This window comes from Microtus oregoni, unplaced genomic scaffold (genome assembly GCF_018167655.1).
Source record: "Microtus oregoni isolate MIOR12 unplaced genomic scaffold, Mior012 000037F_ref0000500, whole genome shotgun sequence".
Taxonomy (NCBI): Eukaryota; Metazoa; Chordata; class Mammalia; order Rodentia; family Cricetidae; genus Microtus; species Microtus oregoni.
This window is the reverse complement of record NW_024543096.1, coordinates 13,777,176-13,804,366: the sequence shown is the minus strand read 5'-3', so window position 1 is coordinate 13,804,366 and position 27,191 is coordinate 13,777,176. Positions and strand designations below refer to the sequence as shown.

General features: G+C 42.4%; 1 protein-coding gene across 4 annotated transcripts in view; it reads left to right on the top strand.

Moving 5' to 3' along the window:
* The window catches only part of Ccdc148 (coiled-coil domain containing 148), a 242,717-nt gene that overhangs the window by 130,783 nt on the left and 84,743 nt on the right, over positions 1-27,191 (top strand). For all 4 annotated transcript variants that reach the window (XM_041631628.1, XM_041631631.1, XM_041631629.1 and 1 more), the window contains one exon: positions 26,866-27,006. In XM_041631628.1, the coding sequence (XP_041487562.1) occupies positions 26,866-27,006 (141 nt within the window). The remainder of the gene's footprint in view (positions 1-26,865; positions 27,007-27,191) is intronic.

Below are 27,191 nucleotides of genomic sequence, written 5' to 3'. Positions count from 1 at the left end.
CTCCCCCCCCCCCCTTTTTGTTTTTGTTTTGAGACAGTTTCTTTGTGTAGCCTTGGTGTCCTCAAACTTGCTGTTGACAAGGCTGTTTTCGAACTCCCAGCGATCCACCTGCCTCTGCTTCCTGAATGCTGGGATTAAAGGTGTGCACCACCACTGCCCAGCTGTAAATAGCATTTCAATACACCTTCTTAACATTAGGAGGAAGATCACGTTTTCTCCTCTTTCCAAAGAGCCAAGACAGAAGTATAATGTTTGGTTAAATAACCAGTTAGAAGTGTAATGTTACATCCATTTGAAAGGATGATCGTATTTAGGGTGGTCAAGGACACTATAAAGGCAAAAAGATTGGAAAAGTAGTTCTGGAGTACAGGAAGACATATAGCCTTCTCCATTGAATGGGTGCAGGAAGAAAAGTCCATGTGGACATCCACCCCAGCAAGATGGACCTCAAAAAAAAAAAGTCCTGGAGAAGACAGTAAAGTCTTGGTAAGTAGGAAAGAAGGGCAAATATGAGAAAGAAACCATTGAGAAGAATGCTGGAGTAGAGAGATCTCAATCTGTCATGTACATCTTTCATTGAAGGCCACTTAACATTATTTTAAAAATCAGTGTATTTAGTGCAACTACTATTCTTCCCGACTATGGTAAAACATTAGCCTAACTTGTGGGGACTTTTATGAAATGGCCAAGGCTGCTGTGAACAGTCACCCAGCTTGTGCTCGGCCCAACTCCCACATGCCTATGGACTAACCTGAGCTGTGCTGTGTGTTCATCCGTCTTGAGGAACTATGTGCAGCGACCCTGGAAATATTCTTCAATGGTGGCATATTTAATACATTTTCAATATTGATTTGCAAGTCCTAATTAATTTTAAAAAGCTATAACTTGTCCTAATTTTGTTTCATAAGAGAATCTCTTGAATAATGGTTTCTGCCATGGTATTAACTGTGTTGATGTGAATAGATCGCAACATCCCAAGGCCTCTACTTCTTCATTTGTCAAAGAAGAGAGTTGGACTAAATTATCTCCGTCTCATAAGTTCTGTGATTTGCTTGTAAAATGCAATTTTAGTATCTCTCTAGTAGATTTGCATGTGTGACTGAGTTTCTGGTGTTAGCTGGGCAGTTTTAATTTTATTTATAGGCTGGTAGTTAGCATGAAGCATTATACTTTTTTCCATCTGCCATATTAACAAGGCATACATACTCTCTAACAAATGTGACCTTTAAATAACGGTGCTCAGTATGACCTTACTGACGCTGTCCCTGCCTGTCCCAGAGCCGTGGTTATCTGTGTATAAATGACCACATTAGATGCCTTCTTAGTTCCCAGCATTTCAGATGCCTGAAAAGAAAGCCATCATCAGTGATAGTGGAAATGCCTCTGTGGATATCTGAATGGAGTCTCAGCTCACATAACATAACCTGCGTGCCCAATGCTAAAGTTACCCACCAGCGAAATGAAGCAGCTTCGAATGCAAACCCAGTAAGCTCGTGCTCCCTCCTCCTGACCTGGTCAGCTTCTTAAGAAGCTTCAAGGCAAATAATCACTTTGCAAATACATACTAGTGTTTTAAGACAATTGTTTAAATAAATTAGTTTTAATTTGGGGAGAGGAGAAGTGAGGGAACAAGGGAAGAAGAAAGAGCAAGGGCAAACAAGGGAAGCTCGTGACAGTTCTTTTCTTGTCGAGTGAGCAGAGGCTCAGACCATGGACTCCTTGACTACCAACAGGTGCTGCTGCAGGTGCACACAGGGATGCTGTCCAGAGCTTCCACTGTGAGGAAGCCCTCATTACACAATGCATTAGTATTTGAGAGTCGCCATGACGCCTTATACTTTTCTGAGGCAATAAAAGTTTCTCTGGGGATTTTCCTTCCAATTTAAAATTTCCCTATCAAGAACCTCTTTACAAATATATTGAATAAATATAACCGACTGCGACCCTGACTTCCAGCTGTCAGAGAGCTCCAAAGAATATACTTTGATTATAAAATGAGATTGACAGGGACTGGAGAATAAAGAGAACGCCAACAAGCCACCGAACTGTTAAGTCCCTTTGTTCTCCCAAATGTCCTACTGTGTAGCCACAGAAAAGCGTTACTAACAAAGCTTTCTTTTTACTATTTTTGAGAAAGGAAAAACCTAATTGCTCCCTAGAAGCAAATGGCATGGTAGCCACTTGTGCGTACAGGTATTCTGGATGCAAACCTATTGTAGATCCATATCTCAACAATGCAGCAATCAGTTGTGTTAACTTCCTTGACTTTGAAAAAAATACAGTAACATTGTATTTCTCTGTCATTGATGCTGTTGTAGGAGAGGGGACCAATTATTATCTGAGAAACAGAAAGATCACTGAGTGACCAATTATTATCTGAGAAACAGAAAGATCACTGAGTCACAGAAAACTGGCCAGTCAAATGCTGGTGCTCACTGGCATTTTCCTTAGGACTGGCAGTCATTTTGCAGATTCTAGACAGTGACATCTCGTGTGTACAGGGTTGCTTGTGGGGAGGTGGGAATAAAAGAAACTACTGCCCAGAGAAAAATGAGCAAAAAAAATGTTTATTCCTTTCCTCTTTTTCCCCCTTTAGCACCTGCCACGGTAAAATGAGCTGGCCTTGCTCATTCTCAGCTGCACTCAGATTTGTGGCTAGCCTTTCTGCTAACTTTTGTAGTATATGTAAATCCATCCGGCTCTGACCTAGTCCTCTTGGACCCCTGTCTATCATGGCTTTTCGGATTTTCCACAACCCCCTCCTTTCCTAGTCTACATTCACTTGTCTAACTCACTTGCACTACAGTTACCTTCTCCCATGGTGGTTCCCAACACCAGGATATTGTGATCCAATATCCATAATTCAAAACAGCTACCAGAATAAGCAACCTGAGACCACCCCTCTGACCCTTTGGCTTCCCTGCCCAAGAGTTTGCTAAATGACTTCACATAACCTTGGCAATTCTTGGTGTCAATTCTTTCAGAATCCGTGTCCTTGGATTTGTAACAAATACTCCATAAAACTTTATCTACAGCCTCTAAATGAAAACTACAGAAAACATGCAATTTCAATATTAATGTCACGTAAAAAAACTAACGCCAAGTATAAAATATGTATTTGATTGTGCAAGGTGTTTGGATGTGACACCATCAGAAAATATGCTCGCACCTACGTGTGGAGTGACAGGGGCTGTGATGGCTACGGGTATAGAAGGACTTAGGTGTCTGTTCACAATTCAAACCATCGAGTAGTATCACTGTTAGTGAAATACTTTTGCAAAATAGAAAATACTAGGGACGTGATCTGTAACACTCTTTCTAAACTTTAATGTAAACATGAATCACTTGGAAATGTCTTTAAAGTGCAGATTCTAGGGTGGAACTTGAAAGTATGCATTTCCTTCAAGCTCAAAGGTGATGCGTAGGTCCATATACTGTGTGTCAAATTATCAGACCCCTAAACTAGAGAGGCATTATTTGCATCCAGAGACAATGGGATCTCTACTGACAAACAGTAAAATCTTGAAGTTCATGAAATACTTGTGACCTGGAGTTACCTGTAAGTGAAGTAACTTCCCTCCTGGAACATTGCCGTGGATGTGGCAGCCTTTGTGGCCCGGGAGCCGAGAACAGGGGCCAGGAAACTGCCAGCTAGCATCTTCTCTGAGGAGATAGTGGCTGAGGGTTTGACTCCTCTTCCCGGGACTGATAAGGGAGTACAATGTTCTCCAGAAGATGCAAACTAGCAGGGACCATCCTATCAAGCCTAAAACAGAGCCTACAATCCCGTGCTGCTCACCTCTCAAGGCATCCAGGTGCCTCCGATGGTAGAGAGGTAACGCTAGAGGAACAACACCATGACTCTTTCAGTCAAGAAGTTGAGTGTGTATGACTTGTGTTTGTAAGGACCCCAGACCCGGAGTGGCTCAGAAACCAGAAGGGGAGTCAGTTCAGGGCTGTCTAGCTGTTCTAGGTGTGATAGCTTCATGAGGGAAGGACACAGCGTTCAGAGAGTTTAATGGAGAGCTGCTGCAGGTGTAGCTGATGAGAACAGAGATGACAGATACTCCCAGATCTGCAGGGGGTGGGGTAAAGGCCTGTTATACATGTATTTGTTACTATATCCTCCATGAAGCCCCAGAAAGACTTTGACATCCCTCTAGGTGAAAGTGAGCGCTTGTGGTAGAGGATGCATTGGTACACGATGATAATGTGACTTCATGTGTAGTCACGGGTTGAAGAAGCCCGAGACATTGGGTGTGAACTGGCGCCTACCATAAAACACTTCCCCCACTGTTGCACCCTAGCGATGGCACCTGCCATCACCATAAAGAACACATCACTCTTCACCACCTTTATCCTGACAGCATCTACAACTCTTATGAACAATTTCCTTCTGATCCTTGCCGGGCGCACACCTACAACCATACTTCATGGTACAGAAAACAATTCTTCCTTGACCTGTTTTTATAGTGGGTTATTTGCTTCACATTTTCCACCCCCTTCTGTGGTCATAATGTCACATTAGAAGAGAAAAGCGAATTTACCTTTAAGGCCACTAAGGCTTTGAATCTTTAATTGACAATTACTGCGTACATTTATGGGATATTATGGGCTGGTGTGGTGTATATGGACATTGTAGGGCGATTAAATTAATTTGAAGAAACAACTGTTTTCAGATACTTACTACAAAGCCTTTAGTTTTAAAGATGCCTTTTAAGGCTAAAGAGATAGATACATTATGAATTTCATGCCGTCCTATGGAGTGGGAGAGGCATGAGTGCGGACACAGTGGAGTCCAGCCCAGTTCTCCTTCAAAGTCTACTGAATGTTCCAGAAACGAGGTAACTCCCACATCAGGCTTTCTCTCAGCTGCTGTGGCCTCTGCACTAAGCCTCTATATATCAACCCTGTGTCTGCAGCAGTGGGATCTGCAACTTTGGAGTTCTGGTCTACCCCGCCTTTGCAGAAAGACTGGCCCCTGTGATGGACAGCTAAGCTCATAGAGTTCCCTAGCAATGGCAAAGATAAGAATCAGCAAAGCATCCGCAGTCGCTGTGTACGTTTTCTTACTTGCTTCCATTCAGATCCTTTATTCTGTTTCTCCAAGAACCATCCTTCAGCTTCCATGAACCAGTGACGCAGAGAGGGAAGTCTGTCCCTCTGTCAAGGAGACCAGCTTGCACACAGTGCCTGGTTTTCAGTCCCCGTCCCCAGGACTTTCTCTGCCTGTTGCTGAGATTGACTCAAGATGATTATCCTATCTGAAATTAACTTAGAGCCTTTTGACTTTTCTCCAGAAATTCCTGCTATCAGTAGGAAACCATCTTTGCATCCTGTCTTTAAACCTGCCAGCTCCTTTCATCTCATCTCAGGGATGACATGTAATTGGCCCTGATGTTAGCCAGCCAAGCATCAGGCCTGTGCTTTCACTGGAGGAGGAAGAGGAGGACAAAGAGCGATCAGTAAGGGTAACTCTAGGTTCTGGAAAGAGGCCCAGGAGGCAAGATGCCTAAGATTTCCATGCTGAAGTGGCAAGGGAAATGAGACCAGGAGAGGGATTTACTTCTGTGACAAAAGCAACACATTTGGTTTTAAAAGTTATTTAAATGATAGATCGACCCCTAAATAAAAATATGAAACATTTTCCTCTCATTGGATTTCGGTATAATAAAAATGGATATATTTCCAGCTACTCAGATAATGGTGAATTATTATCTGAGAGACTTAGAGACTACAAATAAAACTCTCAGTGTAGCTAAAAATTGGCTTCATTAATCCCATTAGGTAGTGAAAGTGAAGGTGATATTGATTAAATTGAAACAATGAGTGGGCCTATTTCATGCAGGCAGTGGTGCTTAATCATTCTAAACATTAAGGATATATTTGTATAATTTTCTCTTCAGTATTTTCCTGACCTCACATTCTGCTCAGATTGCTCCTTCCGCTCAGGAGTGTTTTGCCAGCTCTTACCTGTGATGCCTTCTTAGCTGTCCCTATGATAGAGTACACATAGGTAGCTTCTGTCTGGCTCATCAGTTTCCAGAATAGGAAAAATGCCCCCTCCCAAAGTGCCTGTGCAAATATCAATTCATATGTAGCAGAAGATAATATGTGCCCAAGAGTTGAGTTGGAAACTTGGGAAATGCATCATCTCCAGTAGGCCCACTGTTTTTTTTTTTTTTTTGGTCAGGGTTCTCTAGAGAAGCAGTACTTATAGAATAAATCTCTATCATGTAGATATATGCATATATATGCATGTATATGGGATTTATTAGAATGACTTACAGGATGTGGTCCAGCTAATCCACTAATGGCTGTCTACCAAGGAAAAGTCCAAGAATCCATGATGTGGGAGGGTCCTTCTGTTTATGTGTTGCTTTTATTGGTTAATGAATAAAGAAACTGCCTTGGCCTGTTGATAGGGCAGAACTTAGGTAGGCAGGGAAAACTGGACTGAATGCTGAGAGAAAGAATGTGGAGAGGGAGATGCCATGGAGCTTCCACCAGAGACAAGTTGGGAATTTTACCCACAGCCACAGTCATGTGGTGATATACAGATTAATAGAAATGGGTTAAATTAAGGTGTAAGAGTTAGCCAATAAGAAACTAGAGCTAATAGACCAAGCAGTGATTTAATTAATACAGTTTCTGTGATTATTTCGGGTCTAAGCTAGCCAGATGGCGGAGAACAAGTGGCCTCCTCGAACAAATCCAGCAGTCATTCAGTCTATAAGGCTACACACTCAGCCGATCTTCAGTATGAGCCAGTGTTGAAGTGGGCTCTACTGCCAGTGAAGGAATGCCTTGCCAGCAAGACTGAGAGCATATAAAGAGAAAGAGCTTCCATCATTTATATGTCTTTTATAGAGTCTGCCAGAAGACGGTGTGGCTCAGATGAAAGGCAGATCCTTCCCCCATCTCAGAAGATCTGGATTAAAGGTGTATCTTCCACCTCACAGATCTGAATTACAAGAGGGGATTCCCACTTCAAATGACTTAATTAAGAAAAAAAAAATCCCTCACAGGTATTCCTGGTCACTTGGATTGTAGTTACTTCCAGATGTAGTCACATCAACACCCAAGAAACAGCCAACACACCCACTTTCTTGTGCCTCCTAACAAAAGCGACACCATGTGGCACACCAGAAATGGGCTCCACTTTTAAAGTGGCAACAACCCAAACTACTGCAGATCACTCTGAGTGGCTTCGGGGTAGATCTCATCTGCACCATCTGGTCACAGCTTTAGTGACTGGCGTGACCAGGATCCTGGGAACAGGCTTGCTGTTTGCCAATCCCCTCCCCACAGAGTGACAAGGTCACTGTTGTTCAGATCCTCTCACCAGGCTTGCTGTGAATCCTTGAGAACACAGCACTTCCTCCCGTTAGAGCTGACTCCCAGGCAAATTCACCTCAGTCTTGTACAAATTCAACAAGGCTGCGTTATAAAGTGTAAAAGCGAAATAAGGCAGTGGCAGACACACAAATCACTTTCATCCTAACCTTTAAGTTGATCTTACTGCTTTTGCCAAATCCAAAATATTTTAGTCGCATGTCTTCTTGTGGCTCCAACAGAGACAATGCTACCATATTTTTTAATCCCACAATTTAGCTTTACTCAAGATATGGCTAAAAATAATAATCACCCAAAGAGGGGGCAATGTGTCCTTTTGTCCCTTATAGAATTAGCATAGGCTCTATGCTCTGGTAGTCACTTTCCCTTAAAACTAAAGTGCTTCCAAAGGCAACTTCTGAGTATTTCCTAAAACACAGTCCAGTGAAGGGCTCGCATGCAGGTAATTGAATTTGGCAAATGGTCTCAAGGAAGGAAAATAGGGTTTTGAAAGTCAGGAGAAAAGACCATGTCCTGGATGTGTTATCCTGCTGGTCTTTTTTGGGGAACAACACTGAGCCCCAGAGAGCATGCTCCAAAGTTGTTCTTAAGGATGAATGGGAAGTGGGGTACACACCAGCTCCCACCCAACATTAGTCATGGGCTGTACCCCTCCCTGCTATTGCTAAAGGTATGCATCTTTTAGAACGCACAGGCCCCTGAAAATATTTCCCACCTAGGGGCCGGGGGACAGGAAACCCAGGAGCAGACGGTGAGAGGTATAGGTGCCAGTGAGGTGAGATTGAGCTGCGGCTGGGGCATGCCTGTGAGCAGTTGGTTATCACAACACCTGCAGCCAGAAGTTTGGTCAAGGCCAAAAGGTGAACAAAAAGATGTTCAGGTGGGCAAAAGTCAAAGTCACCATTCAATGCCAACTTTTTTACCAAAAAGAAATGAGATGGTCTAGCGCTCCTGTACAATCCTCAGGTCTGAGCTGCTGGACCAGCTTTCTCCAACAGGCAGTGCTAGAATCTTTCAGCAATGGCTCATCTTGCATAGCTGAAACTCAGTACCACAGAACAGCAATCCCCCACAATGCTTAGCAGCTATCATATCTTTCAATCTCTCATGAGAATTTTCCGGAAGCACACTATACCTTGAGGGGTTGACATTAACGCCTTGACTAATCATGAGGACTGAAAGGCAACTTTTGGATTGGCTGTATGTGTTTCACATGAAGGCTTCATTTTCCTGGCTATGAAGGAACTTTCCTGAACAAGAAAGCTTAGTCTGAATCCGGAGCATCAAGCGGGAAGTACAGCAATGCAGTTAACACACTTCGTTACATACGCAGTGGACTACAGGCCCAGGACTCCCAGCTTAGGTGTACACTGGAGCTGACTCAGTGCCTTAGAAATCTGCACAGTTAACAGCCCCCGAGTGATGTGCTGTTGAAGAGTCTCATATTTGATTATCGTTCAGCCAGCGGATCTAGTCAGCAGTTCTGGGATTTTTCTCCCCCTTCAGTTTTTGTTGTAAACTTGAAAATTTTTTCTGTTTCTTGAAATCCTAAGAAATGTATTATAATACTACTTCATAAATCATGGGTCCAATTAGAAGGTGCTTTAGAAAATCTTTAACGTAATTGGAAAATGTATTATTTAGGAAAATGCATTACTCTGGCAGTTGCCAATGAAAACTCATTAATTAAAAAAAAAAAGACGACATGAGGGAAGTGCTGGTGAGGACGCAGAGGGGAGGGGGCCCTGTGAGCTGCTGGGGCTGTGAACGGCCCTGATGACGATAATACCAATAATACGGAGGTTCCTTAGAGAATTAAAACTAGAGCTACCATCCCATCCAAGAACCCCTTGACTTGTTTTCCCAAGAAAATGAAATCAGCACTATGCAAGACATCAGCATTCCCATGTTCATTTTGGCATTTGTAAAAGAGCCCCGATAGAGTGATAATGCGAGTGTCACCAAGAGGTGTGTGTGCGTGTGCGTGCATGTGTGCGTGTGTGTGTGTGTGCGTGTGCGCACACATGCACGTGTGAAATGTACTCCAGACACAATGAAACATTCAGTCAAGAAAAGAAAGCAATCGTACCATCTATGACAAGGTGGGTGAACCTTGTGGGCATTGTACTTAGTAAATTAAGGCAGATTAAGTCAGAGGATTTCCAACGGTATGCTGACATGGCTTGTAAGTAGGACCGAGTGCAGAAGAGGAAGCAGAAGGGAGCAATGTGGTTAGTAGATGGAGGAGGGATGGTTTGGCTCAAGGTAAACCTTTCAGCTGCAGCATGAAGAAATTCAGACTTCACATACAGCATGGTGACCATAGTTAGAGTAAAATGGAGTTGTGTGCTTGGAATTGGCTTAAATGTTCTCTCCACAAATCCAGACCAAACCAGGGAACCACAGTGTAACTAACTTAATTGTTAATGACCTTTCACGCAATCTTTGGCTGTCAAGTAATCACAGTGTGGGGTTGAAGAGATGGCTCGGAGGGGAAAAGCATTCTTGTAGGAGACCCAGGTTCAGTTCTCAGCACCACATGGCTGCTCACAGTCAACTGGACTCTGCTTTTAGGGAGTCCAGTGCCTTTTTTGGACCTCTTTAGACAGCAGGAACCCATAGGGTGCACATACATACAGGCAAAACACTCATGCATAAAATACACATAAATCTAAAATTTAAAAAAATAAGCACAATGCATACCTTAATTTACTAATTAGTATAATTATGCTAATTATAAATGCATAACTTATTTACTAATTATATGCCAATAAAACTAGAAAAAGAAAGGTATCTAACACCATGTGAATCTGACATGTGTTCACACACAGTAGTAAAGAAAATTTAATCTTTTATTTAATATATTTGAGATATGGTTTCTCTCTATAGCCTTGGAACTCACTGTGTAGAACAGGCCGGCTTGGAACTCTCGGCTCCACCTGCTTCTGCCTCCCTAATTCTGTGATTAAAGGCATGTGCTATCATGCCTGACTTTTAAAAAGCCGAGGAAACTAAAGCCTGAGTAAGAAGTCACTGTACTTTCTAAGGGTGAGTTAATTTTGACTAATTTTCGGGAATGGCACGAAGGGCAAAATGGATGGTAATGTCCCTTTGGTTCTGAGATAGTTTACAGAGAAAGATATGCTTGAGTTGAGCGTGGTGAAATAAATGACTACGTGAATTTTACAAGAAGGGACGGGCAGGTGTGGCAGGTCTTTACCAACCCAGGAGAGCTGCTACCAGTGGCGTGTGTGAAGAGCTGAATGCAGTTTGGCACGAGGAAAATCCAGGCTGCATGCAGTGGAAAGAAAAATGCTCACTGATGGATAACGAAGGATCTGGTATTTCTTGCAGAGTCTGGGCTCCATCTGATAAAGGACAGGTTGAAACTTGATAGCCTGAACACCAGAGTGGGTTTTTTTTTTTTTTTTTTAAGTATTTGGCTCTTAAGAATGCGAAGAGTTAAAATTTGGCAAGTTCTACATAGAAATTCAACTGCTAAAATACTAGAACATCTGATTTTGATCACTTGATGTTTATCTTTGTTCTCACATGGCAACATCTGGCCAGGGTCAAAGGCACCCAGGTGCTTTTAGGTGGGGGCATGGTTGATATGCATCCCGTCTTAGCCACTACTTACTATGTAGTGCCTAGTTTCCTTCCTTTCCATCGCTGCACGTGAACCTGTGCAAAGGCTGGGGACAGGACAATAATCTCATAGTGATCTTATTTTTCCACTACAGAAGGATACAACATAAAATTGAAGAGGGGCGGACCTGTTGGTAAGCAGTCAGATGATGAGCGTTTTCTTGAATGCTCTGCTTCTAGGTACAGGATTGGGAGCTGGATGTAAAAGGGTACTAGGAAGGGGGACATCTAGGGTTGCTCTTGAATTGGCCAACTGGGTGACTTAAGGTGATCAGGTTCTGAGGGAGGTACTGTGGTTCTTTTCTGAGTTTGTGGTTTTTAGATCTCCGCTAGAGACTCACAGTTGGATACATGAAATTAAACTGAGGACTGGGAACTTTGAGCTCATTTGTGGTACTGGAGAGCCTGTGTGCTGAGTGATAAGGAATGGAGAAAAAGAGGGTGCCCTGGAGATGCCAGAGGGTTCAGGGTGCAGGGAGAATGTGGGCCTAGCTATCTAGTGGAGTTGCACAGTTGGTGTAAGTGCTGACATGTTTGATTATTAGTTAGAATCATTTTCATGCAGACTACGCTCTACTTTATAAACAAATGGCAATACTATCCAGAATTCACACTTCTGACTATGCGACCTGTGAAACTGGAATAGAGAATCACATGCATGGAAAAGCTAGAAGACCACACGTCATTAAACTCTTTGGAAAATACGAATCTATTTTCAATGTTTCTCTAGCTGAGAATAATCATGAGTAAGCAGACGCCTGCAGTCGGGGCAGCCTTGAAAGACAAAATTCAAATTTCTAAATCTCAACCTAAGTGGCAATTAGAGTCCCACCATCATGCTTTATGTGTTCAGTTTAATACGGTTTTATGGATTAGGACAAAGTAGTCTCCTTGGCTGAACAGTATGGAATTTTCTGTGCGGGCTCATATCTATTCCTCTGAGAAGCATAAGCAGAGTGCTGGGGAAGTTGGAAGAGTGCTTAAATGAGCTTCAGCGGAGTTGTCATTAACAAGGAAAATTGTCTAAATCGCGCACATAAAATGAATGGATTCCACATTGTTTAGTGTTTATCTCCTCAGAACATTCATTTTAGAGGTTTGCTATGACTTTATGGGGAAGAATAAGATTCCCCATTTCTATGGATGTATTGTAATACCACCATAGGCTCCTGCTCCTTCTTAATGTCTTCTTGGACGGAAGTCAATCCAGGGGGAGTTTCACTTCTCACGCATGCTTAGGTAATGGATGTGTTACCCCCCCCCCCCCCCCCGCCCTTAGCATTTTTGGTGATAATCTGAGGGAGGCTTCTATGCACAATTATTATTGTCCCTGAATTTTCTTCATCTTCCTCTTTTCTACCCTTCCCCCCTCTACCCCCCTCTTTTGGAAGATACTGCCTTTTCCCCCCATTGTACTCGGCTGTGCTTTCTAGAAAAAGGCATTCAGGCAGTACATGTATATCTAGTTTGAAATGTTTACTAAGATAAGTTAAAGGGGCCCTGCTGATGATAATGGAAGTTACTTACTTTCACGATTTTCCCTAGCTAATCTTCCTGTGCTGTTTGACTTCTCTGCTTGGCCTCCTGCACAGGTGAGCTGTAATGAGCTTGTCAAGCAAAGCGTTTGCAAGTCCTGCTTTGATCCTGAGATCTTTTGTTGATTCTGTGCTCTGGCTAGGAAGACGTGGGCTGAAAGAAAAAGAATATTCCTGCCGAAGGTGTTCTGTTAGGGTCTTTATAAGGGAGGGCTTCCATAAACTGTAATCACTCTCCTGCACTCTGTAATTGCTTTAATTTCCGTTCTCGCCAGTGTCCTCCATTTCACAGCTCCAAGATGGTCTTGCTCCCTAAAAATTAGTCCTTCTGTGTTTACTGACCTATGAGAACTTTTAGGTCCTGCTTATTCTCATAATAACTGTAGTGGAAACCCAGACTGTTGAGGTGTATGTTTATGTCAACATAGACCTGTGAACTAAAAATCATTTACTAATGCTGAATCACTTGGTATGCTAATGGATCTCCCCACCTCCACCCCAGGCATTTCAGTCCTCTAGTTACAAGAGAGGATTTTTAGACACCCATCTCTTCAACAGACCATTTCTCTTGTGTTCGTTAACTGAATGCCTTGGTTAGGGCAATGTCCTAGGTATTTAATTTGTACTTCACTTGTAACTATAACCAAAGTAGAAACCTCAGGGCCAAAGGAGTCAAAGGGAGGTTATGTTTTCTAGGGTTGGGTTGCTCTGTCATGTAGCCATAATGCCGGAATTAAATTTAGGGCTGGGCAGAAGATGGATCTTACTTTTCTTAAAGGATATCTTTAAGATGACATGGATGTTTAAGAGTAAGTTTTACTGAGATTCATTTTTCAGATTTAGCATGGTGGTTGTGGTGGTTTGGATTTGTCATCTTGAAACAAGCCAGGGGCTCCAGGGAAGAGGGGGAACGTCGTTTGAAAATGCCATCAGATTGCGCATAGGCAAACATGTGAGGGCATTTTCATGATCAGCGGTTAATGTAGGAGGGGCTCAAGTCCCCTGCGACCAGGGCCGCACTTGGAAAGGTGGTTTTAGAGGGTTAGAAGAAAGCAAACTGAACATGAGGCGAGCAAGGTCGGTAGCAGCGCTCCTCTGTGGTTTCGCCATCCCTTTCCGGCTTGGCCACCCACAGCGATGGACTACTACCTGGAAGTGTAAGCTGATATCTTTCCTCTCCAAGTTGCTTTTGGTCATGGTCTTTGCCACAGCAATAGAAAACTACATAAATACTGTCTCCAGAATACAGGGAATGTATAATACGATGGTGACGTATGCATATGACGTCACTCACGAACAAACTTTTTATAAGAATGAATTAACTCCTTATGTTTAAAGCGCCTCCGCTAAACATTTGTTTATGTTAGGAATTGTGATAATTTCTCAGGGAAATAGAAGAGAGAACAAATGGGTGTCTCCTGTCCACCAAGGATATGACTTTAACACATATATAAGCATGAATGCAGATATGATACCAAGCACGGATGGAAGGTGTAGAACCCTTAAAGAAGGCCTATTTGAAGATTTCAGGTCATTGGTCATACTCTAGGTAGAATGTGGTGTTCTTATTCCATTTGCATTCTGGTGGCCCCAAGATGAGCTGCTTGCTTGAACCATGTACTCCCCCTCCATGACCTATGGCTTAACACACAGGAGCAAGGGGATCCAGTGAACATGGACTGAGACCGAGCAAAACAGTGTTTCTTCTTTCTAGGCTCATATGAATGACTTTGTTATAGTAACAGAGCTGATAAATAGGATCTTCAGAGTTTATAGAACATAACGCAGAGTTAATATGGGAACTATTGAACCAGGGAAGAGAGGGCATGGAAAGGAATAAGATATGACCAACTGTGTAGTTTGAAGATATTTTCTCTGGCCTCAGTAAGGAGGGAGCAGGAAGAATGGATTCAGGGATGTTCTCAAATGGTGAGGCTGGTGACTGCTGAGATGATCCGGGAGATCTGTCGGTGAGGACAACAGATTGGTGGATCTTTAACTCCTGCATTTTGGTCTCACGCAAACGGATGGTATTGGTAAGTGTGCATTGCTATTACTCCACTTTAGATTGGCCTGAAGTTCAAAATGGCCAAACGCTGAGCTCCAGGGGACCCTTGAGTAAGTCACAAAGGCACAAATTAAAACTCTACTTTCTGACTTCAAATCCATTTCTCCAATCAGCACTGTGCCTCAGAACTGACGTCAGAAGGGCTGTGCTTAATGCTGTCGGCATAATAGCTTTTTCTTTAGACCGTGAAGCTATGGCACCCTTAGCCTTGGGAAGCATTATCCAGAGTTCCTAGGGTTTCCATCCAAGCTCAAATTTTGACCATGGCCCATGGTGAGAAGAATGTTGCACCACAAAATGAACACAAACAACAGAAACAATTTTCTTAGAAATACTACCACTGCATTACTTGAGGCGTGCTGTTTTCTTCGGTTCCCACTTACACAAAGTGCCTTTTCACAACATTGATTTTATAATACAAATTATAAGTTGTTTGAAAAAACTGAACTAGTGCTTTTAAACTTTAGAAGACCTGGAAAGTGATTTTTTTCCTTTTTTTTCCGTTTATTTATTAAAGATTTCTGTTCTTCCCCATCACCTCCTCCTATTTCCCTCCCCCTCCCCCAATCAAGTTCCCCTCCCTCATCAGCCCAAAGAGCAATCAGCGTTTCCTGCCCTGTGGGAAGTCCAAGGACCACCCACCTCCATCCAGGTCTAGTAAGGTGGGCATCCAAACTGCCTAGGCTCCCACAAAGCCAGTACGTGCAGTAGGATCAAAAACCCACTGCCATTGTTCTTAAGTTCTCAGTAGTCCTCATTGTCTGCTATGTTCAGCAAGTCCGGTTTTATCCCAGGTTTTTTCAGACCCAGGCCAGCTGGCCTTGGTGAGTTCCCGATAGAACATCCCCATTGTCTCAGTGTGTGGGTGCACCCCTCGCGGTCCTGAGTTCCATGCTCGTACTCTCTTCTTCTGCTCCTGATTTGGACCTTGAGATTTCTGTCCGGTCCTCCAAAGTGGGTCTCTGTCTCTGTCTCCTTTCATCGCCTGATGAAGGTTAATATTCAGGAGGATGCCTATATATTTTTCTTTGGGTTCTCCTTATTTAGCTTCTCTAGGATCACTAATTATAGGCTCAATGTCCTTTATTTATGGCTAGAAACCAAATATGAGTGAGTACATCCCATGTTCCTCTTTTTGGGTCTGGCTTACCTCACTCAGGATAGTGTTTTCTATTTCCATCCATTTGTATGCAAAATTCAAGAAGCCCTTGTTTTTTACTGCTGAGTAGTACTCTAATATGTATACATTCCATACTTTCTTCATCCATTCTTCCATTGAAGGGCATCTAGGTTGTTTCCAGGTTCTGGCTATTACAAACAATGCTGCTATTGTATGATAAGGCCTCTCTTGGGTATATTCCCAAGAGTGGTATTGCTGGGTCCAGGAGTAGGTTGATCCCGAATTTCCTGAGAAACTGAAACACTGATTTCCAAAGTGGTTGCACAAGTTTGCATTCCCACCAGCAATGGATGAGTGTACCCCTTTCTCCACAACCTCTCCAGCAAAGGCTATCATTGGCGTTTTTTATTTTAGCCATTCTGACAGGTGTAAGATGGTATCTTAAAGTTGTCTTGATTTGCATTTCCCTGATGGCTAAGGAAGTTGAGCATGACCTTAAGTGTCTTTTGGCCATTTGAACTTCTTCTGTTGAGAATTCTCTGTTCAGCTCAGTGCCCCATTTTATAATTGGGTTGATTAGCCTTTTACGGTCTAGTTTCTTGAGTTCTTTATATATTTTGGAGATCAGACCTTTGTCAGTTGCGGGGTTGGTGAAGATCTCCCAGTCAGTGGGTTGCCTTTGTGTCTTAGTGACAAGTGTCCTTTGCTTTACAGAAGCTTCTCAGTCTCAGGAGGTCCCATTTATTCAATGAGGCCCTTAATGTCTGTGCTGCTGGGGTTATACGTAGGAAGTGGTCTCCTGTGCCCATGTGTTGTAGAGTACTTCCCACTTTCTCTTCTATCAAGTTCAGTGTGTTCAGACTGATATTGAGGTCTTTAATCCATTTGGACTTGAGTTTTGTGCATGGCAATAGATATGGATTGATTTTCATTCTTCTACAGGTTGACATCCAGTTTTGCCAGCACAATTTGTTGAAGATGCTCTCTTTTTTCCATTGTATACTTTTAGCTCCTTTATCGAAAATCAGGTGTTCATGTTTGTGGGTTAATGTCAGGGTCTTCTATTCGATTTCATTGGTTGACTTCTGTTTTTATGCCAATACCAAGCTGTTTTTAATACTGTAGCTCTGTAATAGAGTTTGAAGTCAGGGATGGTAATGCCTCCAGATGATCCTTTATTGTATAAGATTGTTTTGGCTATCCTGGGTTTTTTGTTTTCTGGAAAGTGATTTTTAAAACTATTACTGATTTCTCTTTTTCTAAGTTGAAAATAAAATTCATACCATATATTCTGATCTCCTCCTACCAGATCCTCCTCACCCCCTACCCATCCAACTCCACATCTTGTTCTCTTTAGAAAGCAAGCAGGCAAATAAAATGAGAAAATAAACCAGAATAAAAGAAAAACAGAACAGACATGAGAAATACACACAACCCATAAAAACACAAAAGAAATTACAATATACAATCAGTATAGACCAGAAAGGTTAAAAAAAAATGCCCAAACAAAGCATTATGTGATACCAAAATACCCATCCCAAAACACCATTCAGTTTGTTTTGTGTTGGCCACTGATGTCTGGGCATTGGGCCTGCCCTTCAGAACAGTTTATATATCCAGTGAGACTCCATTAGAGAATACTAATTTTTCCTTTGTGAACACTTAACATTTGGAAATAGCTCCTGGGCTAGGGATGGAGGTTCATTGTAGTAATAAGAGTGGCGGGGCTGTATCCCCAGCACCCCGGCAGCCTGGCTAGCTTATGCCCCGAAATAACAACACACAAACTGTATTCATTTAAACACTGCTTGGCCCTTTAGCTCTAGCCCTTAATGGCTAATTCTGATATCCCGATCAACCCATCTCTAATAATCTGTGAGAACTGGTCTTACCAGGAAGATTCTAGCCTAGTCCATCCTGGGTCGGAGCTTCATGGTGTGTGTCTGCCCCGGAGCGGGGCATGGTGTCTCTCTGAGGCGTCTGCTCCCTAGAGGAGAGCTGTGGAGTCTGAGCTCACTTCCTCTTCCTCCCAGCGTTCTGTTCTGTTTACTCCTCCCACCTATCTCTAACCAATGAGAGCCAAGCAGTTTCTTTTAATTTAACCAATGACCTTCCTCCATCAGTTCATGTCCAGTTCTTCTCAGAGTTGTGACTCCCCTGCCTTGGCCACAGTCTGAGTTAATATGTGCATCAGTCCTGTTGGGTCCAGAAGACACTGCTTCCTTGGTATCCTCCATCTTCTCTGGCCTCTTACGATCTTTCTGCCTCCTCTTCTGAACAGTTGCCTGAGCTGTGTGTGACAGGAGGGGTTTGATGATGACATCCCATTTAAGACTGGGTGTTCCATGGTCTCTCACTCTCTGCACATTGTCCATTTGTGGGTCTGTTAGTCCTCACATCCTGCAGGAGGAAGCTTCTCTGATGATGGCCGAGCAAGACTATGATCTGTGAGTGTAGAAGAATGTGGTCAGGAATCATGTTATTGCTATGTGATGTTAGGAGTCATGTTGTTGCTATGTTAGGAGTCATGTTGTTGCTATGTTAGGAGTCATGTTGTTGCTATGTTCCTACAGCAGAACAGTTTATATTTGTTTTTCCCCTAGGTCTCAGGTTCGTATCCGCTTTAGCAGTGCCAGGCATGGATTCCATCTCACTGAGTAGACCTTAAATCCAAGCAAAGTGATTAGTCACTCCCATGACTTGTGCCAGTATTGCGCCAGTGTATCAGGCAACCAAGTCACCATTATAGATCGAAGGGGTTGTAGCTGGGTTGATATTTCTCTTCTGGGGGCAAAGTACCTTCCGGTACCAAGAACACTAGTCAATAGGGATGAAGGCACTAATTAGGCACCAATATGACTTGTCCCTGTTCAATGAGATAAGCAGGCGTTGTCTTCTGCAACAGGGACTTAACAGTTTGTGGAGAGCACCAAATAGCCTTGATAATCACCCGAGTTGTTTAGAAGTATCCATGAGCCTCCTTGGCCAACAACTCAGATACAACTCATTTCTGGAGGTCTCACTTGGTGGCAAAATATGTCTTGTTAGGGCTTTGTCTCTTTCGTTATTTGGTGATTCTATTTGTTTTTACACCCCCCCCCCCCCCCCCCGACACACACAAAAGTTTCGTGTGTGTGAAGAAGCTTCTGTAGAAAGTTTTCACCTGATGTCTCAAATGGCTCTTGGTGTTATCTGTACCTCCCTGTATTCTCTTTCTTATTCCCCTCTTTCCTCCCCCTCCATTCAACACTTCCATCCCAGTGCACCTCCTCCCGGTACCGTCTGTACCGGTGGATTCTGTTTCTCCTTGTTTGGGAGATTCTTCACTCATCCCTAGTCCCTTCCTCTATGCCTAGCCTCTGGCTATACAGATTGTAGAATGCCTATCAAAGTTTAAAAGCTAGTGTTCACATCGGAAAGTGATTTTCTAAGACTTAGTGATCCATAGGCAAGTGAGTTCCTGGTTCTAAATCACTGCATTAGACAGCTTGGCTTTTCAGTTCCATATATAAAATTGCCTGGTAGGTTTGTAAATTTTGTCCTTTACAAACAGACAAAGAGTCCAGCTGTTGATTATTTTCTGCTTATTGAAATTTAGTTTGTTTCTCTTTATAAAAGCCTTGTTTGATACTAAGGTAAGGCCATCCAGGGTACAATTACATTTTGTTTGGAAAGTAATGGATATAGAACAGTCCCGATAATAAAGAGTGCACAATCTCAGAGACTGAAAAAGACTAATAAAAGCCCCGGAAAATGGAAAGCACTTATCAAAGAGGGGTGATAAAAATGCACTTATGAAGTTACCCAAGAACCCAAAGGATAATTGTGAAGCAAAGAGGAAAAGGCAAGTGGAGAATAGAAAGCCTTAATAACATCCGCACAATCACAGGGGCAATTTCTTGAGTGACGCTGAACAGTAATGGGGCACATAAGATAGAAAAGCCTAGGTCTGTAGTCCTGAAAAATGGTGGAACATTTTGGCAGAAATTTAAATGGAGCTCTCAAACTGTTAAAAAAGGTTTAATAAAATGAAAATTCGAAATCTATTCAGCCAAACTGAATTTGGAAACTTCCAGGACTATGGAGGGAGAAGAGAAAGGATTTCCTTGTTTTTACACATGGACCCTAACCTTTGAAGGAATATGAAATGGCTGTTGGAAGTCTTGACAAAGTTTCTGGGTATTCTTTCAATCAAGCAAGCACTGGTGAACTCCAGGAAGCATAGACATAGACAGGGCTTGGAAAACCCAAGGGTCCCATCACAGAGCATCAGAGAACGGAAGCATGAGGTATGGAACGTTCTCCTCCTGTAGCCAATCCTGGGGCAGATACGTGCAGCATGTCATCATCTGAGCAGATCAAGAACATGGTCAACAGGGCAACACTAAGTTTACTGAACACTTGCCAACTCCCCCCATGCCATGTTAAATTCAGGGCAACTTAACACAAATTTACACCAGCTCTTTAGAAATTGGGAGCCCATTCGAAGATTTGATCTATGTTGTATAGAAAGGTGACAAGATGCCAAGGACATAGAAGAATCATCTGCTCTAGAGATGTTGACTTAGAGCTGCCTTCCAAGAGAAAATGAGTCCAAACTTTGACTTAAGTAGGGCAAGGAAGAAGTAGGCAGATGAAGGGTGAAGGGCAGGCTTGAGAATTTTAGGATTATATTACATCATAGAATGCCCTAACAAGCATAGTATAGGCCAAGCATAATATAAGCCCTGGTCACTGTAGTTTTTAAATGTTATATTATTGTCAATTATGTCCTGGTCAGACAGGACATTTATTTCTCTTTGAAAATAACTACAGCTTTCTTATGCTTCCATAAGTGGGGTTGAGGTAACATGAATGTTTAATTATCTGTAGTTGTTTAAAAGGCCTATAAAATACTGATGTTTCTCATTGCTATTCATTGTGCTTGCAAATTAAACTGCAGAGTCTGTTCATATGTTGTGAACTTTCTATATAAGTGAACGGTGAAATCGAATCAGAAGAGCAGAAACTGTTGAGGTCTTTCCTTTAATATAGGAGAACGTTGAGAAGCATTTGTTCAGAATAGGAATATTGCTGGTTAGTTGCAGAGGAGACAGAAACGTCTGTGTTCAGTATTTGTTTTCTTTATCCAGCGTTGACAGAGCAGATGTGTTTTCTGAAGCCCACACAGCTTTGATGTAAAAAGGTGTTAACACTGTTACCTTGACGCTAATTCCATTGATTGCCTTTGAAGTACTCAGGGCTTGATTTTTTTAAAAATTTGTCATTGCATTTTCCCTCTGAGAATGTGTACATATTAACTTCACTTTAACCATCCCTTTTACTTTATGGCAAGAGCAAGGAGTACACGCTAAGCATGCTCGTTAAGTCCTAAAGTTATTTGTAGCAGATGAACACACTCTTGGTGTTATTTGTCCTCTCTTGGGCTAATGCCTCATTCAGAGATGGCACACATGGCAGGAATATTAAAGCATTAACTACAGACCTGGAAAAATGTCCCATGGTTAATAATGCGAATAGTACTTTTCTGAAAACGTGCACCTGGCTACCAGGAGGCAGTGCTCTTTCATGGTTATTACTGCTACACAGTTATGCTTGCTTGCTCTGTTTAGAGCCATGTAATTAGCAGAGCCTTTAAAGTGAAATTGCCAGAATGTTCTTCCGAGCTTTTCTTCCTCTCACGCAGCATCATTCAGAAGGCTTCTGTGCTCTTAGCCTATTGTGCGACTATTGATTCCCTTGCCCACCTGCCAGCTTATTATTAGCCCGCTCAGAAAAATCTAGCAACGGGTTGTCTTTCTCTCCACGTCCAAATCTCTTTATGAGGATCCACTGGGTAAGATCCCTGCCCCCCCATCACAAAGGTACCCTTTCCCACTGCTCTCTCTCCCATTGTGTGATTTGACAAGCCCCGTTTGACGGAACCCACTGTTAGGGAGCCCGATTCTCATTGTCAAGATCACACAAGTTTGGCCTTCTATAATCATGTCTTTGGGTACAATTATAATCACCAACAATGTCATGAATTACTGGCTTCGGGTAACCACCAGAGGCCCCTGACTGTTGCAGCGATTCCAATGGAGGGGAAGCAGCTTGGGTTCTGAAGGCTCATGTCTTACTCCGGGTTCCCTGGCCCCGTTGTTTTTTCTTCTTTCTCTTGCTTATGTTACCTGACATATAATGTGATTATTGAACTTGCCTGTAGTTTCAAAATTTTGTGGTACAGTCTATCTCTGCAGCCTTCAAAAAAAAAAAAACCATCCTTTATCTTTTCTCAAGAATGGAAGAGGGATTCTTTGTACTTAAAATGCCTGAAATGGCAACTTAGGCAAATTGTTGGGCAAACTGTTTGATTAATTACATAGAAGGTTATCATTAGGCACGTATCATGCACAAGTGCTCTGCTTGACAGTATAAGGAGGAGGCAAATGTATGAAATATGTTCTAAGTGGAAACAAGATGCTCAGCATATTAGTGAGTAGTGATGGCATGGTGTATGAAATAAGAGACAGCGGTGCATGTGCTGGAGAGTGTTTGAAAGCTGCGAGCCATGCTTTGGGCCCCAGATGAGTGATAAACCATCTTAACAAACAGAGGGAAATCAAGGACATTCCAAGTAGGAGTGTTTGTATCTTTCACTCCTTGAATTTAAAGATAAGAATGAGTTGGGGACTTTAGAGATGGCTCAGTGGTTAAGAGCAACAGCTACTCTTCTAAAGGACCTGCGTTCAGTTCCCAGGATTTACATGGCTTCTTAATCATGGTCTGTACCTCCAGCTTCAGGAGATCTAATACTCTGTTCTGGCTGCTGTAGGCACCAGGCATGTGCATGGTACACAGACATACAGGCAAAAGACTCATACAGATTAAATAATTCTTGAAATTATTTGAAGAATTGGTGTTAACATACCATTGGCAAGAGTACCAGTAAGGATGGCTGTTAAAGGCAGAGCCAAGAAAGAAGCTCACTTAGGGAGTACATACAAGAAAGAGTAATGTGGGGTTGTGAGCGAGAAAGTCAACTTAATCAATTGACATTACCCTTGTGAACTTTCCAGTCTTGTTCAACACACTTAGCCAAATGATTGAGTTAGACAATTACAACCAATCTCAATGGTTCTGAAATTGATTTCTCATAAAGGAAATCTCATCTAAGCAGTAGTAAATACATGTATAAATCAAACTATATATGTAAATATAGTCATTGTGTTATATATAAAGATTGTTATGAAATGCAAAGAAACATTTTATTGTTGGGCTTACATAATGAAAATAACCCATACTCTGGAGAGACTTGTGGCCCCACTGACAGAAGCAGGTGTTTGAGAGACATGTACCCTGGGCTTGGTATGAAGCTTTGACAGCACCACAGGTCCCAACTTTAACTTTGGAAGTCTGGATGCTAGAAGCACTAGCAAATAGGACTCTAAGAATTTAGAGCTGGATTGCAGGCAGAAAAAGCTGCTAATGTAGATTTTGCAGTCAGTCTCCCCAAGGCAAGACTTCACAGAACAGGATTAAATCATAGAATAAGACTGGAGGAGAAAGAGGGTATGGGTTGAACCGGTAAGAGGCAGGGAGAGAGAACCATGGAGTGTTGAAGGTGGGGGAGAGCTATGCCATGACATGCAAAGGGAAAGAATCCTTTCTTTGTGGGATTGCCAACAGGTGGAGGAGAGGCCAGACTCCTTCCTTTGAGTGTTCAGGGAGACTGTTGGCAACAGTTGTCAGGACATTTGATTTGGACTGTAGAAGTCGCAGATAAAAGATAAAGGCAAGGTTCATAGCAGCATCCGGGCATAGACAATATATTTTAGGTCCCAGGTCCAAATAATTAAGCCTCACTGGTTAGTGGTTGATGGGGTAGAGACTGTAGCTGCAAGCCAGGAGGTGGAGTTTTTATTTTCATAGACATGGCAAAACATACTCTTAGAAAACTAAAATTTAAGTTAATATAAAATATTTAAGGAGCCAGATGATTTAGAGGCACTTTACTCATATTTTTAATTTTTAATTTTGTGTGTTATTAATGAATGCTTGAATCACTTACTAAAGATAGTACATTAATTTTGCAAGTAAGAGAAGTTTTGCACACCTGTGTATTTTTCACTGTTGTCAGGCAGATGTGTAGAAGGGCCAGAAAAAGTTGATAATTTCTTTAATCACTTGTTTATAAAACATGTTTATTAAAAAATGTACCCAGCTTAGAAAGGATATATTAATTTAGATATAAGAAAGGTTAGGATAACTTAAAAATATTTCAAAATAAGGTTGAGAGGCTCTATTATCATGTGAGCAAAACTCCTTCCACAAGTTTCTCTTTGCATAGATACAGACACTTTATGCTGATGAGATCATACTATAAATATGGTTTTACATTGTGTCTTGCATCTAAAATATTATAGACATCAACAAATGCAGAAATTTAGCATCTTTTCTCAACCATAGGTATTTATGAATTTACCAAAATTGATTTAAGCCACCGTCTATTGCCGGGCCTTTAGATTTTTCTCAAATTGTTTTAAACTACACTGCAGAGAGCATTGCTGCGGTACATTTCCGTGCACTTGTCTAGTTGATGGTTGTTTGATTTCTGTTGCTGGGATAAAATACCATGATCAAAAGCACAGGGAGGAAAGTGTTTATTTCAGCTTACAGCTTATAGCTTATAGTTCACCCTGAAGGGAAGTCAGGTCAGAACCTCAAGCAGGAATGTAGAGGCAAGAACTGAAGCAGAGGCCATAAAGGCACACTGTTTATTACTGTGCTTTCTATGGCTTTGCTCAGCCAGCTTTCTTAGAGAACCCATGACCACCTGCTGCTCAGAGGTGGTGCTACTAGTGAGCTGGCCCCTCCCACATCAATGTCCCGTGGGTTTAGGCATTGTCTCAATTATGGTTCCCTCTGCCCAGCTGACTCCAGTTTGTGATCAAACAGCAACAACAACAAAAAAAAACCCAAAAAACAAAACTAACCAGCACAATGGTTTTCCTGGAGGCAGGGATATGAATAAAAGGCTATATGTACTTTATATTGCGATATATATTTACATATTGGCAAAAGCTGTGTACTTGTCTACCAGTAGCACATACCCATACCCAGGAAGTTTCTTCTATGTTTTCATCTTGATTTATGCTCACTTTCCATACTTAATAATGAGACTGAAATCTGTCAGCACTTCTTAAACCTTTTAAGGTCCCAGAGTTTGGGTGGTGGTTGTGTATGTGTTGGTGAATGCATCCATGTGTGCATGTGTGTATGTGGATGTATGTCCTTATGTGTAGAGGCCTGTGATAGATATCGAGTATCCCTCCCTTGATTGCTCTACCTTACTTTTTAAATTACATTTTCATGACTGCACGTCAGGAAGTCTAAAGATTAGATTGTAAGAAAAATTGAAGCCATGTTTTGAAGACCTTACAAACTGATGAACGACCTGTAACAAAGATGAGTCTGATGCAGCCAGCAGTCTGGTTCTTGAATGATCTGACTCGTGTTGAGCTACTTGGGCGAGTAGGTCAGGACCCTGTCGTGAGACAGGTGGAGGAAAAACCCCAGTCACGATATTTTCTCTGGCAACAACTGAAATGCGGTGATCAGGGGACAGAAGTATTCCAAACGGGTGACGTCAGTCAACAGACAACAAGGCACAGAATATCAGTGTTCTGACCAGGCCCCAGGGATGTGGCCTATCACTGTGTGAAGGGGCGGGGGGAGCTCACCTATCTGTGGGAGGGAAAGTGGACTGTGACGAATACATGGATAAATACCGTGAGGTGGTGAGCGGCAGCCATCATAGCTAATGACACTCAGATATTTGAGTGACCAGACAAGAAAAGGCATAGAACAAATGGTTCCTTCCTTGATTGTTGTTTGGAACAATCTATAGTTTAAGGATAACAATTAAAGTTTTAATTAATAAAAATTGCATTTTTATTTCTTTTGTGTATGTGAATGGGTACACTTGTGCCGCAGCATTTATATGGGGGTCAGAGGGAAACCTACAGGAATGGAACAGTTTCTAACCCATGTGGGGACTGAAATCAGTTCATCAAGCTTGGCAGCACATGTCTTCATCTGCTGAGTTGTCTTGATAGCTCTGTCTACCGTATTTATGTATGTGTGTTTGTATATATATATATACACATACATATGTGTAACATTCTGACTGCACTTTCCCCTCGTCTCCTGCCAGTCCTGCCCTCCAACCCTTCAATGTCTCCCACCCCTAAAACTACTTTCTCCTGTTTCTGTTCAGGAAAGTACAGCCCCCCCCCCCCATGGATATTAACAAAACATGGCATATCAAGTTATAGTAAGACTAAACACGTCCCCCATGTATTAAGGCTGAGCAAGGCAACCCAGTGTGACGAATAGGGTTCCTAAAGCCAGCAAAAGATTCAGACAGCCCCTGCTCCCACTGTTAGGAGTCCCACAAGAAGATCAAAGCTATGCAACTGTCAACATCTATGCAGCAGGCCTACGTCAGTCCCATGCAGGCACCCTGGTTTTTGATTCAATCACTGTGAGCCTCTCTGAGCCTGGGCTAGTTATTTCTGTGCATTTTCTTGTGATGTACTGACTCCTCTGGCTCCTACAATCCTTCCTCCCCATCTTCCACAGGATTCCCCGAACTCCACCCTAATGTTTGGCTGTGGATCTCTGCATCTGTTTCCACCAGTTGCTGGATGAAGCCTCTCTGATGACAATTGGGCGAGGAACCAATCTGAGTGTAGCAGAAAATCATTAGGCATCATTGCAGTGACCTCTTATTTTTTTCTCCAGACATGTTTTGTTCTTTTCTAGATCTCTGGGTCATCCAGCCTGTGGGTCCCAGTGCTCCAGGCGGTTGTCAGGAGGGGGCCTACTCTCCTGGCCTACAATTTTATGGAAGTCATGGATTCTTTGCAGGAAAATCATAAATTTTATGACTTCCCGATTTCAGCTAAAGAGTGAATGAGCTATTTTAAGCTTGCCGTTTTCTATACTAACTTGTACACTTATATCCACAAATGCACATAAAATTTGTATTTACCTTTGGCAAAACTTGAGTCCTCTCCTCTACACAGAAACTTGTCCCATGTGGAATCATGTGATAGCACATAGTTATTGAAAGGAAGGGTCTCTATGTGTTCCAGGTTTCTCAATGGCGAGCCCACCAGGAAGAGCTAGCGAGACTGGAAATGGAAATTTCCATCAGAAGAAGAGAAAGGGAGGAGGAGAAAGAGAAACTTTGGAAAGAGAAGGAGTTGCTGCAGAGGGAGGAGACGAAGACAAAGGTAAAACCCTCCTGTTTGCCTGAATGTGTGAATGGGTCTGCTGGTGCTTGATTGAGCTTTGATATTCCCCTGGGCTGTCCTGAGAACATCTGTGAGAATCAAAGTCTTGCTTTATTGTACATGAGTGTCACAGATTTGTGACATGTTGCCGTGCACAAACACAGGTATCTGTGACTAAGTTCATT